This window comes from Drosophila santomea, chromosome 2R (assembly GCF_016746245.2).
Source record: "Drosophila santomea strain STO CAGO 1482 chromosome 2R, Prin_Dsan_1.1, whole genome shotgun sequence".
NCBI classification, from domain to species: domain Eukaryota; kingdom Metazoa; phylum Arthropoda; class Insecta; order Diptera; family Drosophilidae; genus Drosophila; species Drosophila santomea.
The window spans coordinates 20637920-20656154 of record NC_053017.2 but is presented as its reverse complement, the minus strand read 5'-3'; the positions used below and the strand labels follow the sequence as shown (position 1 = coordinate 20656154).

The following is an 18235-nucleotide window of genomic DNA, read 5'->3' as shown; positions in this document are numbered from 1 at the left end:
GTTCTGCGTGTTACCGCATTTCCTTCTGTGGTTTCAGCTCAGTTCGAATCGCTGCGTTTCTTCAATTTCTGCATTTTGCATTTGTATTTTGCAGTGCTAGATTTTTGCCTCGCTTTTGATTGATTAAGTTTGGTATTTAATTTAGATTGCATATCCTTTTGGCCTAAACTTTCTTCTTTAAAACCCAAGAGGGGCAATCATGTGTGCCCATTGGGAGCAGAATGCGCAAATCCCATAAAATGCACATACTCGAAATTGTTTTTAGCTTTTAACATTTTTCAGAACGCATCATTAAAATTAAAAGAATGTAAAATGAGGAAAAAAGGAAGCCACAAAAACAGACAGCTGAATGGACGTTGAATGGACAATTTGAAAAGTTTTGGGCAAGGAAACTGCAGTCCTGGACAATGCGAATGTTCCAGCTCTGGGTGAGAAGTTTTCCGTAGTGGAGGCGGAGCTGTGGGCTGTGGGGAAATTGTCAAAAGTTTTCGGAGGAGCCGTACATAGTTCTCCATGCGCTACTCGCTGCTGCTGCCCTCTGGATGCAAAATTTTATTCATGACGGAAGCAATACTCAAATTTCGTCTATTAATATCTGGGAAAAGGGTTTCTGGGGGCGCTGGACGGACGATTCCTGGGTGCAGCTGTCAGCCGGAGCTGGGACCAACTTCCAGGATCTCTGCGTATACCAACATCTGTCCAAGTGCCAGTCCAACTGTCTGTTTGCCTGGCTGACACACACACACACACATATACCGTCTCTCATCTAAACAAATGCGCATACAGATGTGGTCAAATGCGGTTGGTGGTGCGATGCACTCAAAGAAATATCTGACTACCTTTGGTATGCGAATCCTGCTATAGCCCATCCATCCATCAGACATGATTCCACAATTAGCAGCTATGTATGCATATGACGTAGTATGACAATATATGTATGTGACATGGACTTTTTTTTCAGTGCCAGTTAGCCCGGTTGCCCATTGCTAACGTAACCGCAAATTGCATTCCTAATTCCTTTTCTACTCCATCTCATCCCAGTTCGCCGGGGGAGCACTTTCTGCAAAATGTGCAATTTCCGCTTGAAAGGCTGGATGGCTGGCTACAATCCATCCCCGAATTCCTGGAAATATTTTGCAAAACAGAAATTTATTATAGCCATTTTATTATTTTGCGGCTAACTTCATGTTAGCCCCAACATGCATGCGTCATATTATTGTCCAAAGTGGAGCGAAACGGAAGTCATTCAGTCAACCAGTCAGTCAGTCAGTCAGTCAGTCATCCAGTCAGTCAGGTGAGGTGGCAGAAACACTTTCCATCCGAAGAAACCAGGCGCTAAAATATTCTAGCCACTTACATAGCGCAAATGTTTTGTTTCGGATTGGTGAGTGAAACGAGAGCTGCCAGCCAGACGGCTTTTTGTTTTTCAAATTTGAATAATTAGAATAGTTGGCAGTAGATGAGTTTTAGCTTTTCGCAAACTTAGTAGATTTACTGAACTATGTACATAAAACCTGCTTGTTTATCCATGCAATTACCTAGGATGAGTCTTAAATGGATCTGCATTTAAGTTTGCATAGCAGCACTTCGCGGAAGCCACGAAAATTTGGCTTTAAAGTGGGAAAGGTGCATAAAAGTATGCTATAAATCATATATACATTGTATGGACTTTTACTAAAATCTTAGGACTTAACAAACCAATTCTTGAATGCAATATTATTTGAGATTCATTCACTTATCCCCAGCTTACCGGCATTCAGAACACTTAAAATCGCTCGAAAATACTTAAGCTGCTGTTTGTCAATTACCATTTACACTGCCAGCTTGTTGGTTTGATGTCGAGCAATGTTGTGTTTTAACCCAGCAAAGGCAAACTTGTGGCATCTACAATGAACATGAATTTTAACTTGTCGTTTGTTGCATTTGTCAACTGCTGTTGTTTTTGCCGGCACTTCCTGTGGCTCCTGTCCATGTGCCACTCCTCGCTATTGACAGAGATCCGAGGGCTAAACTCATTCGCACTCGGACGGAAATGTTTGAGTCCCCTCAGTGTGCGTTCAGCGTCCCATCTCTCTCTTCCCCCAGCCGGCCATCTCTTTCGTCGCCGTTCAAGGCGTCTCTTTCGCACGCTGCAGCTCAGTGGACAAAGTTCGTGTGCCTTGTTTTAGAATTTGCAGTCAGCAGTCTGCTCTTCGGATTGTTGGCCCCAAACCGCCCAGCTGCCTCCTCTATGTGGGCCAAACTTTTTGAAACTGTGCCAACTTTTGGCTTGTTTTTGCCTGATAACTTCATCATCGTGGACGTCCGCTCGTCATCCTCATTCTCATTCTCATTCGAGTAGAACCAAAATGAAAAAAAAAGAGAGCAAAAAAAGCCAGCTCACAAAGAAAATGAAAACTCGTTGGCCAAATGTTTTGTCATGATTTTCCCCTTCCACATTTCCAGTCTGCCCCATAGACTCCTGTCTCTCTGTCAATGGAAAATCTGCAAGTTGACTGGCACGTCACTTGGCCAGATTATCGAACATTCAAGTCGGAGCGGCAGAATCCTAACTCAGAACTGGTTTTAATATAATGTGAGACATTCAGTAAATCCAGAAATGGATAATGGCTATCTGTTATGGAATTATTATTTTATATTTCATTTACCAGTTGCATCGAAACTATTCGCATGATAAAATTTGCTTGTGTAGTGCATAAATTGCGAGAGATGCGAGTGGTGGAGCCATAAACTTTGTTCGAATCGGAGAAATGCGAGATATGAAAGTTCATCCATGGACCATTTTCCACCTGAGCTAATGGCTCTTTGTTTTTGCACATTTTGTAGCTTTGAGTAATTAAATTTATGGATGCATAAAATGGCAACCTGTTCGAAGTTCGGACCCATGCGCTGCCCTTCTCCTCTCCTCCTCAAATGTCTGACTTTTTCGGCCATGTCCATAAATGTCCGGCCGCAGTGCCGAGTGTCCATTTGGGCCACATCCATTCCACGTCCAATGAGCGGCTTATGTGCGCCCGATGCTGCTTTGCTGGCTATTAATTTCGAGTGGTTCGGTTCACTTTCGGGCCCATGTGTACACATGTTTGGCTTGTAAAAATGTCATGTTAATTTGTGGATTGTGCGACCGAAATGGAGCACCGCATGAGAGCCCAACTCGGGCGAAGGCATGCAAATAAATGTCTCGCACAAGCCACCCACCCACTCACGGTCAGATGCACTTGGAGAAACGGCACAGCAACTCTGTGCAGATATATTTTCTAATAATATACATATGCTAAAAAACGTTTGGAGAAGCAGTAAACTACTTTCATTTAAGGTGAAACATTTTATAAACATATATGGGTACTTCGATGCCATGCCTTACAATTCTTTCCAGTGCATTTCAGCCTCACACAGATACTCTCCCCCGCACACAGACACACCCGCCCACGCACCGCAAAGGAGCGAAAGAGAGGGCAATCTCGGCTTTGGAGACGGGCTTTTTGTAGATTTATGAGTGAATCTGATAAGTGCTGCCAATAAATTTTCGGACAACAATTTACAATGTTCAGTCCATGTTCTTTACCCTACGTTTTCCATGGGGGAATCGACTGAAATTGGGATTTTCTTGGCTAGCATATTTTCGGTTATATTATTGCAATCTACTATTCGAAAGTAGGCTGAATGAAGATGCCGGAGTGCCGAGTATCAAAAAATAAGTAATAATAATATTAGCCAGTCTGCAAAAGTTATATTGAATATGCCCAAAAGCATAAACATTTATTTCAATTTATTTTAGTAATTAAGATGTGTTTTGGCAGTAGTTTTACCAGCTGATACGTATACATAGATAAATTTCAATAAGTTATTTCTATGTGCATGCATGAAAAATATTCTATGGCCTAACCATTCATGTCCACTATTTATTTGTAATCCATCCAATTACTATATTTCTCGAGGACTTATCACAAAGTTGTTGCAGTTCGCCAAATGAACAAGTGCCCATACATTGCGCATACGTACGTATACGTAATGTAATCACAAGCATTGCCACACTCGCACTTACACTCCCAGTCACACTCACACACACGCACACACCCAGGAGCATCAACAAAAAGCCAACAATGGCAACAAAACCACAGAGAAATCAGTGAATTATACAACATTTAAGCAAACACAGAGTGCCAGCGCTCGCTGCTTCGTTCGAGAATGCATAGAAACCCAGCAGAATTAAGTTAAGGCGCTTCCGACATCCTTTCAGGATCCTCCTCCGGCCCCCTGGAAAACACAATGGAGCTAGTGCCACGACGGAGAGCCCAAGCTGGCCAAAAACTTTGCACACTGCCAGCTGAACGGGTTGAGGCCTACACTGAAAAAACGGAATACAGCATATATCAATAATAAGCATATCAATGGGGCTAGTCATCAATTTGCATATTGCTTTCCTCAACTTCAATTTGAAATCCTTTCCATTTGTAATATTTTAAATATCTATTAATAGCAAAGTAATCAAATTGATCTGGATTTTTTTTGTGTGCATAGTGACTGAAAGAAACCATCGCAGCAGAAGTGAAATAAAGTTGAATGTAAGCAAACAAGTTGAACCAACAAACCAAGTCTCTAATTGTATTTGTGTGCGTACGTGTGTGTGTGTGCGTGGGTGGGTGGGTGTTTAGGTGTAGGGGGGCGTGGCAGTGTGTTTTATGCGGCAAACCGGAACGCACCACTTTGGTGGTACAAAATATGAAGAAGCCAAATCAGCGGGAGAGAGCTGACGAGGAGCGAGTCCGAGTCCAACAAGACGTGAAATGCAACTTTTTCGGCACAACGCTCGAGCACAAAAGCCTGGACAAAAAAACACACTGCCACAAAACACACTTCCAACCATCCAACCATCCAACCATTCAGCCAGCGAGCCGAACACAACAAGGAAGCCAACAGAAAGCCGTGCAAATGCACAAAAGCCAAACAAGAATGCCAAACGAAAGGAGTTCTGCGCAAGGAGCCCTCGCATTCCGCATATCCTCGCCCCCAAGGACCCTCCATTCGAGGCGGAGGTGAAGCATTCCGGGATCGCAGCCTAAGCCTCGCCAGCTGCTCCCGAATCCGGATGTCGTCCGTCGAGGCACAAAACAGAGGGAACGAAATAAGCCATAGGCTAGAGGACAGCGAACACGGGATCGCAAGAGGCGCCTTTAAAATACCTTTTAGTTTATGCATATACCCATCTTTAAACTAGAATTGTTAGCTGATGAGTATATGTGTTTATTTTATAATGTACTTACAATTCGATCTGAAATACGACTGCACCACATGTAGATAATCACACGGCTTATCTATGCGTGTCACCCAAAAGCGACAGTATACTCGTACCTCTACCAGGACAAAGGACGAAGTACAGCATTCCGGAAATATGGCAACGAAAATGGAACAATCGAAGTGAAAGGCACTTGGGGAGTGGGAAGCGGGGAACTAACTGGCTCCAGAGAAAGGAGCTGCGACATGAGTACATTTGTTTATGTGGAGCCCCAAAAGATGGAGCAACTACAGTCTGCTACTCCTCCGTCGCCTGCTCCTCTTCCCAGAGGAAGAGGACTCCTTCGGCTGGCAAGCGTTGAAATGGAACAAATGAACTAAGTCGAGAATTGCCAACTGCACACTTGAGTCGCACAACGAAGTGAGCCCCACAAAAAGGAGCAGCCCGAACAAATGATTTCACAAGAAAAGTTAAACTTGTAAATTCAAATTTCACATTTGTCTGGAATTCGCAATTACACTTTGGCAACAACAATGAAATATGTCCGCCTGGCACATCGCTACACCTGCCCAAAAATCGCTGGATTTGGTCTGCGCTTCCGGTTGGCCCCCTCTAATCCCAAACCACCTCGCAGCCCAATCTTCACGGCTCATTGTTCGGCCTGGCAAATGGAGCATGGTTGTGGTTCTGGAGCCAAGGGGGAGCGGGAAGCGGGGTTAATGGGGAGGAGTTGCCTCCTAAAGCATATTGTAATAATCCAAATGAAATTAAATGTACCGTAAACATTTCGAATTGCGATTGCTTCAAGGATCTGGCATTTCGCAGCAACAACATGGTAGAATTGCGAGCAAGGGTTGACCGACTAAAAGATACCTCCTACTTATTTACTCGAAATATTAAAGTATCAACTTTAAAATGTTGATACGATGCGAGTATTGTTATAAGCTTTATGCCATATTTTGTATGTATGCTAGAGCTAGTACAATATCCCTTACAGAAAGTGATGTAACCACTACTGCATACCCTGCACAGACACGAACAGTGTCAGGTGCAAGCGCTGCTCCCACGGGTGAGCCAATAAAAATGTTGGTAATTGCAGATGCGAAGCATGGCCAGAATCCGGATTCGGATTGGGAATGGAAGAATAGAATGTGGGCATAGGCTGGGAGGGGAATGCACATTTGTTGGTTGGATGCTGAATGCAAGTGGTGCAATTATGAGGGTTTTTCATTTAAAATATCTTCGTACATAGCTGCAAGGCGAATTTTACAGATTTAACCTGAAATTTCTCGAAGAAATGCCAAAGTGGACTGGAAATGGCATATTAATATTGAAAGCAATATTAAAGCGAATTTGTTATTTTTAAGGAACTTAGACTGTTTATGATAATGCTCATAATGCTAGTCATTTTCAGCTCATAATATATTTGAAATTCCTCAGTAAACTGCCATCAAATTAGGCTGCTCAACAGCCCGCCATCATCATCATCACTCGCAAAAATGGCAAATTACCACCCACAGCCACGTAAATCACCATAACCATATTTCAATCGCTCCCCAGCGATCTGAATCCGCCAGCGATTTGTGCAACTATTCAATTGGCCCGACTGGATGGCAAAGAGGCATTAAATTAGCGAAATCAGGCAGGTAAAAATAAAGAAAACGATCGACTTAACTAAAAGCCGGCCGCCAAATTGCACATTTTACAAGTTTACGAACCACTAAGCGGTTCGGAGCGGAGCCAGCAGGATCGCCTTTTTGGCGAATTTATTTCTAAAACAACTCTATCGCGATCACCTGGCGACGCAGAGCGGCCCATAAAGCCAACGATTTATTGGCCAAGTCGGCAACAATTTGACAAGCAAATTGCTATAATTTCTGGACATTGCAAGTGGGGGCAGTCCCCCAATCCACGATTCTTCTTCCGCAAGAATGCTGTGTGGACATGAGCAGCGCTTTTTTCGCGCTTTTATCTGCGCAAATTTATGCTGGCGATAAAGCCCCAACGACTACTGGACTGGAACCGCATCTCTTCTCTGCATCTCTGGAGAGGAGGATCCCAAGTTGGAGGAATCACGTGGCCCAAGGCTGGCATCTAATTGCATGGCCATTCGGTTGGATCGGCGCTGTCCGTTGAATTGCCATAATTTCGCTGGCCTTACGAGCTGCCAGGGATTCTGAATCTCCTCCACATTTCTCGAGATATGTGTGGTCATATGTATCTACATACATCAGAATCAGAAACAGAAAAGTCGAGTGCCATTCGTTGTACAAAAGTTTTTGGCGATCACTTGGACTATTAAATCGCAATTAAATGCGTGACGTGTGGTCCTCAGGTCCCTAGTGCATAAATCCCAGGGAAGAAAATACAGAAATGGCAATCATCATTAAAAATGCAAAAGACATAAAATTTGCCAGAAAGCCCAGAAATATACATAAATGATTTCCTTGGGCCTCATCAGAGGCGGCGATAAGGAAATGTTCTCCTTTTCCTGCGAGTCGTAAAATATCCAGCGAAAACTCTGCCGACAGCGTCATAAAAATTAAAAGAAAATCACAATCTTGGTTTGTTTCTGTCGCCTTTGTTTGCCGTTTCCCAAAATTTAACATCATCTCATACTCAAACTGTCCAACAAAATAGGGCTCTTTGAAAAGAGTGAGCTGGGCGGAGTTTCGGACTAATTGTTGCTCAGTGCGTGCATTTGGGAATTACGACAGTTGGGCTTTTGATGGCACTTAGAAAGCCGTTAATCCTAATTTTATGCATCCAGTCTGTTGGCCTGGCCAAGCCAATTTAATGGCTCACTTCCCATGGCTCATAATAATGCTGGTTCCTTGCCGATTCATAAATTTGCGTTAGGTTCGCTTACAGGTCCCCAAAGCAACAAATTAGTGGACTGGGACCAGCTGGATGATGGTCAAGATTCTTTGTTCAAATTGTCGAAACAAGCAAAATGTGTCAGACTCAATCATCATTTCAAATCTCCTTGTCACAAGTAACGGAATTTGAAAGAGCGTTTTGACTTCTATGGAACATTGCCCAACACTGACTTAGGGACAATGTCATTAGTCATCGATTGCAGCCCTATCGATAGTGCGATGGAGCTACCAAAGCACTTACCTACACTGAAGAACGCCAAAAAGTTTTTGAGCGATACTAATAATTGCAAATTGTTCTTAGAAATGTGCGGAGATAATAAGCTAAATAAAAACCACACAATTAAATTTATTACAGTGAGTTGTATTAATATCGAGACCGAGAAGAACCGATTAAAATGATATATCCCATCAGTTGAAAATCAACAATTGCCTGGGCTGCGATGCGGTGGAAATCAACTTCTCGAAAGCGGACAATGTGCACATGATCATCTACAGTTTGGTCAAGGATCTGCCAAAGGATCTACCGGCCGTCACGCCCGTGGCCCAGGCCATCCTGCTCCTCTGCTCCCTCACCTATCCGGATGCAGAAAGTCTGGAGACGATTCCGCAGCTGGAAATCGGCAAGGGAAGTGTCTCCATGAGCTTCGAAATGCATCCCATGGATAAGGACAAGGCCACGGAGCAAACTCAGGAGCCGGAGCCGGAGCCGGAGCCGGAGAGCGACCTGGATGATGGACCCTCCACCTCGAGGCAGGCCATGGAGCGACTGGAGCAGCGGGCGCAGCGCAAGGCCAAGGAGGCGACCACTAGGAACCTGCGTTCCCAAGTCACCCACGTGACCGTCGAGCGCAGATTCGATGCCTCCTTCCTGAACATTGTTACCTATCAGATCGACGGCGGCAAACGGCAAACGTGCCGCCTCCCGGAGTTCCACGCCAAGTTCTTTGTGCGGCCCCAGCACTCGATCAATCTCCTGAGGCAGCTGCACGAGAAGTGCTCCGGCAACTGGCTGAAGGTCATCCAAAGCGACGGCGATGGTGACGCCTTCAGAAAGTTTAGGTAATTCGAACTTTTCCGAAAGTATTCCCATTTATGAAGGACTAACCAACATGCTGATTGCAGAGATCCCGATAGTCCATTCGAGACCTTTGTGAAGCTATTCGATTCCGACCCAATGCCATCAAACGATGTGATCTGCAAGCTGGTCAAAACATGCCTGCACATCGGTGAGGCAGTGCGTCTGTCGGAGCGGGAATTCATACTGGAGGTCTTCAACCAGGTGCGCCACATTTTCGAGTACATCACGGCTCAGGAGTACACCGTATGGTTTCTGGTCCCCTGCCTAAGTGACAACGACCAGCAGCATTCCACGGTGAGCACATCATATTGTAGTTGGTTGCTCATTGGTTACCTAGTTTTTCCATATCCACTAGAACCTCGAGAACTTTGATTTGACCAAAGTGAGAACCTCTATTCGACCAGCCGGCGATACCACCAACATTTGGAGGGATCATACCGATCACAACATCAAGGATATTCTACTGGTGGCCTTTCAGTTGGACCTGGCCACGCATGTCAATCAGTCGGTTCTCGTTATTAGCCATTTGGAAACGGTTTGTAAAATAGAAATACCTAAAGGATCATTTAAACTGGATATATCGTATATACTTCAACAGCTGGCGGAGTTTTCCACCATGCAATATGTGACGGCCTTCTTTATGAACGACTTCTACTCCAAGAAAGACTCCGATCCTGTAAGTTACTCACTTATAATAAAACTAAATAAGTACTTTGTATAATTTGCCTTAGAGATGGATATGCCACCGCTACTTGGAGCGCATCGTGGATGTGGCCTTGTTCCTGGGCGTAATCGTCATCATCGAGTACCCCAGTGCATTCACACTATTGCAGGAGGGTCGCCACTTGATCAAGTGCTTCCAGAAGGAAAATCGGGAATCCTCGGGCGCTATGCAATGGGAAATATTCGAAGATGTGGTGAAGGAAAGCGAGTCCGACCTCGAGTTTCTCAAGGAGACCGTGAGCAAAGACCAGCCGAACATGTAGCCATCAAAAGAGTGCACTAGGTGAGTCATATTATTCCACAAACATGGCACATATCCCAAACCAACTGACTTGCGTGCAATTTCAGCTTCGCCTCGAACAAATTTCATTTATCTGCCGTCTGCGGCTTTCACACGCAAATATTTCCATGCTCATTTTCTAATTACGCCCGAGCTCACGGTCCAAACTTCACAGCGGCTGGAAAACCCATTCTTCAGCTCCATTTCAATTAGGGTTTTGCCGGCTGTCAGTTCGAGTGCCACTGGTGTGGAGCAGTCGAGGGTCCTTGCACCACCATCTGCTGCACCGCCGACAAACCGCTCACAAACAGCAACTACAATGGCTGTCAGACGAGAAGCACGCGTCATTTGCCGGCGAAATGCATTTGCGCTAACCAAGACCATTTTTAGCCAAAATCACCCGGTGACCCAGTTGGAAAGCCAAGAGCCCGGAGATATATCCTGATGGAATGCTGACTGCCAGACTGAATGACTGACTGAGTGACTGACGGACGGACTTGAGTGATTGGCGGTTGTTGGGGCAATTATTTCGGACGCTGATGGGGGACATCATCCTTTGGCAAACACAATCTGTAGTTATACATTCTCTGCATTCCATAAAATAGTAGTAGGCGAGGCGAAGATTTTCCATCCTAAGGTATTATTAGTCTATTACACAGTAAAGTTATTTTATTAATGTTTATTCATGCTCATTTATTCTTCTCAAATTCGGTTATGTTGAGTTTGTATTACTTAGAAATAAAGAGATTTTAAAAGAAAGCATCATTGCTGCTGCATGTTATTAAGACAGACGTCGTATTATTTATTGAAATATATTACAAATTTATCAGTATCGGGACCTAAGGGACATGGTCGGTCACCACCTGAAGCCCCCTACTGATGATCTTCTACCGCGAACTCCAAGGACGCAGTACTTTTGCCCAGCCAGGGTTGAATAGCCTGCACTAAGGCATCACTCGAAGTGGAGGGACTGGGGATCTCTGCTCCTGCTCCTCCTGTTCCTTCTTCTGCTCCTGGTGAGCTGGTACTCCGCGCATCCGAACGTTTGGGGGACTGCTTCCTGGACGACTTGGGTGTTTCGAGGTTTTCAAAATCCATTTTGTAGCACCAACCGCAGACCTGGCTCCCGATTATGAGTTCACCCTTCCTCCGCTTGGCGAAGTGCACCATGTACTCATTCGGATCGAGGACCTCGTGGTTCAAGACGGTGCAGAAGCGTGACCTCAAGTTCGGCTTTCCGGCTTCGTTGGCCATCTGCCAGGGATCATATATATCTTATATCATATATCTTATATTTCACTTTTAAGTGCCTCAAATGCGCTACTTACTGGGCTTCTTGTGTTCTCGACGAATGTGAAAAAAGGGTAAGACCGTGGCTCGATTGATCCATTATCCCAGATATAGAAACTCGAAATTATAGCATTGTTAACACTAAAGCACAGAGTTCCCCTAATATAAAGTTCTCCTATATATGGTATATATATCTAATCTAATTTTTATCTATATATACCATTTGAGGAGAGAGAAAGAAATCTTTGATCTCTCCCTATAAAGGAAACCAAAGTAGAGTAATCCATACTGACAGCTATTCTAAAATGATATCTTTTTGGCCATCTCTGCGTTTGATAGCCATTAGCTGCCCATGATTTCTTGGCTGCAAACCATCGACGTGGCAAAAGGATATGTTTCCCAAAGGACAGTATCTTCGCCGCCTTTTTGACCCAATCCCTGACCCACGACCCCCACTCACTGACCGCTGGCAGCTGCTAAAAGCGCCAACGAGTATTAAAAACTCGTTTCGACTAAATATTTAAACAGTTTATTATGCCGGTGCCCCAATGCCAAAGCATGCCACACATGTGGGCGTGGCAGTGCCGCCCACCGCCACCCAGCATGTAAAATGGCGCGTGCATTGCGCCAAAAGGAAATTCAAATTTGAATTAATTATGATGCCACGCCTGGATGCAGGTCCCCGTGTCCTCGTTCCCGTGTCCTGCCAGATATTGCAATTTGTTGCTGTTTTTGCCACTGCTGTCGCTGTGGTTCTGCGGGTCCTCCACTCCCTGCTCCATGCTCCCAGCTCACTGCTCCCTGCTCCCAGCTCCATGGTCCCTTGCACATGGGCGGGGCATTTGTTGCATTTACCAAACAACAAATAATAGCACTTACCGCCCCTCGGGACGCGAGTGAATGTGTATGTGTGTTATTTAATTTTTTGTTTAACAAAATGCAAACAACATAAGCAGCTTGACGGTGGTTTAAGGTCTCCGGCCGCGTGAAGTGAAATGTTTTGGAAAATTTGGCCAGCAAACAAGAGCTTAACCCGTAGTGGCCTTTGAATTACATGTTAGTAGGCAGCGAAAATTAGACAATTTTTTACTGTTTCGAGTTCAGTGCGATGTTATAAATGTTTTAAAGTTTACCCGCTTAAATATACTGCCCGATGTTGATTCATTTTGCCAGCAATTTTCCACGCATTTTCGCCTTGAACAAAAAACTCCACTTTCGGTGGAGATGCGCCCCCAAAGTCATTAACATTTAACCGATCAAAGCGCCGAGGTGAGCGAAACAGGTAAAATCAGCCATTCAATGCCTCAACCCGCAATCGGAGCCACAAAAACAGCCAGGAAGAGCAACAATCGATGGCGCCAAAAAAGAGAAGAGCGGAATATCAAATTGCAACGCAAAAGTGAGGCCTTTAATGCCACAGTCGCGGAAACACGCGCTCTATCAGATACCCTGTAAATACCAAACAGTAGCAAGTATATAGCATAGTTTTCTAAATCCTGACTAGATATCATTTAGTTTTTCTTGTTTCAACAAAAGTGCGGGCTTTAATGCCACAGTCGCGGAAAAACTAGCTCTATCAGATACCCTGTAAGTACCTTAAAGTACCAGTAGAAAATATTGCATATATGTAGCATAGTATCTTTAAACTTTGACCAGATTGCATTAAGTTTCCCTTTTCCAGCCCAACATGTATCTTGAATCTTAAAAAAAAAGGGTATGAGATAGTGTTGTCAAGAGCGGCGTAAGCGCGCTTTTGGTTCCTGCATTTGCGTTTAATTACGGAATAATCCAAAGCGATTGCGGAACAGAAAAATCGATATGGAGTGGTAATGGTGGATGGGCGGCAGTTTCGGGCGGCTGTGGCCATCCGTGTCAGTCCCAATGATCCAGCGGCGGACAGGCCGTTGACGCTGCTAACCCAATTAAGCTGTCGCCCGACTGAGCAGACAGCATCCTTGCACGCCCCCTCATGGAGTCCATGGAGTCCACCCCCTGCTCCTCCGCCACCCGCACTGCATTGGCGCCGTGGACCACATCCAGCGAGTAGCAACTGTTGGGTCTGCCGTGAACTGGCACTGTGCCCAAATAAACCGCAGGAGCAAAAGCCACCGCTCCTCCATGGCCACCATCTCCTGGCAACGCCCTGCTCATTCGCTTCGTGGCGCTTCAATAGCAATTTGGTTAAACTCCTTTTTAATTTCAGCCGCACTTCCGTCACACCGCAGTTGGCTCCTTGGAGTGAAGACAGACTCCGAGATGTCCTGAGTTTTATTATAAGTGCTTTTATAGGGTTCAGCCAATAATATCCGAGAGGAATATAAAAGTATGCTTTAATCGAAAAGTTTAAAGGTCTTAAATACAATATGCATGCCATGCTTCGCTCCGCTGATATCCTCTTTCATTTTCAGTTTCTTTTTACAGCTGCGACCTGAAATTGAATCGAATGTTTTGTTTTGCTTTAGTCCTTGAAAAGTTCCCCCCACACTCCGAATATCCGGTGAATTCCTGCGGCAGGACAATTTTCAGCGTCGTAAACGGGCAAATTTCATTAGCAACTCGGGCTAGACATCATCTGCCGAACAAAAGACGGCGAAAAGAAATCTCCGGAATGAAACCATTTTACTCAGTCTGTCTGGGCGTAATAAAATTTGGCTAAATGTGCGCAGCGTGTCCTGAAAATGTTGGGGCAACAAACGAAAAAAGCCGTCCTGGAAAATCCCTCTCAATTTGAAGCTCTTTTTTAATTGTACTGTTTGGGGGCGTTTGTGCCATATTTGTAATGTGCAAATATGCGAATATTGTTCCTCCCTTTTGTCCATATATACATACATATATATATCTGTATTAGCAACTTTCCCTGTTGACTCTCAACATTTTGTGTTGACTTTTATCAGCGGCCTTGAGCGGGTTGAAGACACTTCCTCTTGAGTTTGCCAGCCGGCTTTGTTGAACTTCTTCAAAGTTGGGCAAACAAATGCATTTCTCTCTTGTGCTCATGCAATTTTGCGAGGCAAATTCGGAGGAAATTTCATCCATTTCCATTTCCAGCCTTGTTTTTCTTGCCAATCGAACAAATTCCCTTTGGCCGGGCCGAGCTAGAACAGCATTTTTAATTACTGCGATTTGGGGTTTCACTTTGCTGCTTAATTGAAATCGATCGTTTGTATCGGCTGCATAAGCGAAAACAAACATAGGGTCAATAAATATTTTGATTTAATTAATAATGCTTTCAAAAACTGCTCGATTAATTCGCTAAATTGCGAAGCCATTTTCCGAACTCAGTGATAGTCCTTAAAAATGACGCATGTAAATAAATAATTTTTACAAAGGTCTAGCCTTTTCAGTTCCCTTAAAAAAAATTCCCATGCGTTTCTGGTTTTCCACCAGCGAGTTGCGTAAAATAATATTTATTAAGTGCAAAATAGGATTGCTCTGAATTATGTTGCGCATTTGAGAATTTAATTATCCGCTTTTTGCTGCGCTGCGCTGGCGTTGAATTTTCTCATTTGTACTTAATTTGATGAAAAAGTAGAAAAAACAACAATTGGCAATTATCAAAACAACAATTATGGCCAAATGAGTTAAATAAGTTAAGCGTGAAATGGCAAAAAATTCAATTTAAATAGTTCGCTTGCCACTTGCCCCTGAAAAAAATGTCTTTTATTCGCCGACGCCATTTGTTTGATGCGAGAAAAACATCAGGAATTAGAGCCTCCGGCGCAGCATTCGTTTCATCACGGTTCCTGGATGGAAAGCTCGCAGAGCTGGAAAAGCTGGGAAAAGGGGGAAAACTGGGAAAAGGGGGAACAGGTGGGTGGGACATGGCGCAGCATGCTGTTTCCTCCAGGCCCAAAGGAGCATCCTTTGTTTGTAATTAATTTCAATATAGCAAGGCATTACAAGAGAAACTCAGTAAATTTCAAAGTATGCTGCGAAGCCAATAAACTCGGGCGAGCAGCATCCACGGCAAAGGGGGTGGTACTAGGTGGGTGGTGGGTGGTACTAGGTGGGTGGTGGGTGGTACTAGGTGTGTGGTGGGTGGTACTAGGTGGTTTTGGGTGGTGCGTGGTGGTGCAAACACTCGCAAACACATGGTGTGTAAAATAGATTGTGAATATTGCACACGAGACGCGTGAGATGAAAGAAAATGCTGAAATTTAAACGTGATACACGTGGAGAATGGGCAAAGTTCAGTTGGCGTCGGTGGGTGGAGTTTTCCACCCAACACCCACCACCCACTCCACACACCAGCGGCGCATTACTTTGCCCATAAAAGTAGTTAAATTATGTTGACTGAAAAACAGCGCCCTCGCACGAGTGTGTTAGTGTGCGTGCGAGGGCGTGGCAATGCGGGGGCGGTGGGTTGTGGGTTGGTTGTGGGTTCGGCTTGCCAAAGTTGTTGCCACACACACACACATACACAAATACCGATTCGTATTTTTGCGCCAGAGCAGATAAAAGTAACTCGCACTCGCCATTTTAGTTAAAATATTTGCACGTTCGCTGGGATTCCCGGTCCATGGGCCACAAAAAAGAGGGGGCAACTGTTTGGCTTGCTGTTCATTTTATTGGAATTCTCGTTGGCATATGGGCCAATGGGTGAATTGTTTCGATGGCAAAGCCCCCACAGCGTTTGATTAAACTTGCACAGATCATTAAGGCTAGCAGCGATCATTAAGAGCTCCATATTTGCATACGCTTTTAAGGTTACAACACTCACTGTATATCTGTGAATCTGATTTGCAAAACGTCAAAAATGATTCGTAACCTAGTCACAACAAAGCTGGAACTCCAGTCATGAATCAATTCGGCCAAGTGATGCAAAACCAGCAACAGGATTACGAACTACCCGAACCGCCCAACGATTCCACATCAGCCCTGGAGTTTGTGCCACCATCGAGTTGCTGGAACGCAATCTGCGCCGGCAGTTGGGACAACAACGTGCGCATCTGGGAGGTGCAATCGGACAGGGTGGTGCCCAAGGTGATGAAGTCCCTGGAGGGCATACCACTGGATATCGCTTGGAACGACTTGGGCAGCAAGGTGTACCTGGGCGACTCCAATGGCTTGGTGTCCGAGTGGCACTTGGAATCCAACCAGCTGAGGAAGGTGGGCACGGGCAACTACCTGGCCACCACCTCCTGGGACAAGACCATCAGGGTGGGTACCATACCCATAGCTGTACTACATTCAGTTACTAGTTTTAATCCTTACAGTTCTGGGACTGTGCTGTCATGGAACTTATCCGGAAGGAGCTGCCGGATCGCAGCTACGCCGCCGATGTCCTCAACGAGGTGGCGGTGGTGGCCTGCGGCGATGGATCCATCCTGGTCTACACCCTGCTAGGCGGACCCGTTGAGCAGGCGCGGATGAAGAGCCCGGGAGAGGGCAACAGCCATGTGCGATCGTTGGCGCTCCACCGGAACAGTGAGCTAACCAGCTGATTGCCAAGACGATCGTGCATTGCCACGGTGGTGTTCTGCTTCTGGGACAGCCAGATGTGCTCCACGCTGCTGGAGAGCAAGGTGCATCCGCAGCCGATCACCAAGTGCGCCATCAGCGGCGATGGCCAGTTGTTTGCCTATGCGTAAACGAGTACTTGGATTGCAGCAAAAAGTCACAGATATTCTTGCGTCCGTTTTAAACTGTCGAACTATCAGCAGCGCAAGTATTGTTATGTCAAGATTAAAGACCATTTTCTAATTGCAATTAGGTGAGCTGCTCTCTGTCGACTCAAGTTTGATTGAAATATTGCAGCTCAAGTTGGCTTCCTGTGCTCCTTGGGCTGCAAAGCGGCTCCTTCTGCTGTTATCCTGCGCTTCCCGTTTGGCGACAATTAACAAACCGTCAACTAATGCTCATAATGAGCTTGCATGCGATTAATTTTCCACTTGAGCTGTTGAATTTGACGCAGCTTCTCGGCCTCGTTCCTTGCCCCATCTCGAGTGCACTCCATAAATCATATTCCATTGTCGCTGGCAGTCTCGAATGGATTGCAATGTAGTGGAGGAGATGGGTCTTATCTGGTTTGAGAATTAGGAGGTGGCAATCGCCGCCATCTCCAAGAGCCGCACTTAATGCCGCTTCCCTGCTCGCCAGCTCTGCATATCAGAGACTCACGTCAGATGTCACTAATCTAAATTTATGCAAATTGCCAACTGTCTGAGTTGGCTCACATGCGATTTCCTCCACCGCCACCGGCGGATTCCAGATGCAGATCCGGAGCGGAGAGCTAGGAGAGCTAGGAGAGCTGAAGACTGAGCAACTGGGAAACTGGCAACTGAAAGCGACTTTGCAACAGTTGTAAAAATGCAGCTAAATTCAAATTTGACATGCAGCAGCGTCCGACTTGCAGCCAAAGTTGGCGGTGGCGGCAGCGATGAAGTTGGAGGTGGATGTGGATGTGGATGTGAATATCCGCGGACTCTTTTTCCACTGCGCTCATTTGCGATGCAGAGCAGCTACCAGTTACCATTTCAGTTACCAGTTACCAGTTGAATCAGCATCAGTTCGCCTGCCAAGCTCTTATTAAATTAAAACGAAGGCGTTTAAGTGCCGCCCGGAGCCACCATGCCACCATGCCACCGAGCCACCATGCCACCGTGCCCCATGCCAAGATGCAGAGACTCAATCTGATATGCAAAACATTTTTGAAATAACTCAGCCGTAAACAGTTTCAGCTGGAGTTTCAGTCGACGGTGGCTCCATGTCCCAGCCAAGCTCAACTCACAACTTCTCTCAAGCTTGGC

At 45.3% G+C, this 18235-nt stretch overlaps 3 protein-coding genes across 3 annotated transcripts; 2 read left to right on the top strand and 1 right to left on the bottom strand.

Moving 5' to 3' along the window:
* Positions 1-8223: 8223 nt before the first annotated feature.
* Positions 8224-10889, top strand: LOC120446670 (protein ORD). Its single transcript, XM_039627743.1, has 7 exons — positions 8224-8469; positions 8528-9174; positions 9238-9487; positions 9549-9728; positions 9792-9869; positions 9925-10199; positions 10265-10889. The coding sequence occupies exons 1-6, from the start codon at positions 8296-8298 to the stop codon at positions 10177-10179; spliced, it is 1584 nt and encodes a 527-aa protein (XP_039483677.1). The 5' UTR covers positions 8224-8295; the 3' UTR covers positions 10180-10199; positions 10265-10889.
* An 82-nt stretch (positions 10890-10971) lies between these two features.
* On the bottom strand, positions 10972-11656 carry LOC120446671. The gene is made up of 2 exons (XM_039627744.1): positions 11525-11656; positions 10972-11450 (listed from the first exon to the last, which is right to left on the bottom strand). The coding sequence occupies exon 2, from the start codon at positions 11448-11450 to the stop codon at positions 11070-11072; it is 381 nt and encodes a 126-aa protein (XP_039483678.1). The 5' UTR covers positions 11525-11656; the 3' UTR covers positions 10972-11069.
* A 4527-nt stretch (positions 11657-16183) lies between these two features.
* LOC120445881 (protein Rae1) lies at positions 16184-17144 on the top strand. Its single transcript, XM_039626528.2, has 2 exons — positions 16184-16646; positions 16703-17144. The coding sequence occupies exons 1-2, from the start codon at positions 16284-16286 to the stop codon at positions 16928-16930; spliced, it is 591 nt and encodes a 196-aa protein (XP_039482462.1). The 5' UTR covers positions 16184-16283; the 3' UTR covers positions 16931-17144.
* The last annotated feature ends 1091 nt before the right edge of the window (positions 17145-18235 follow it).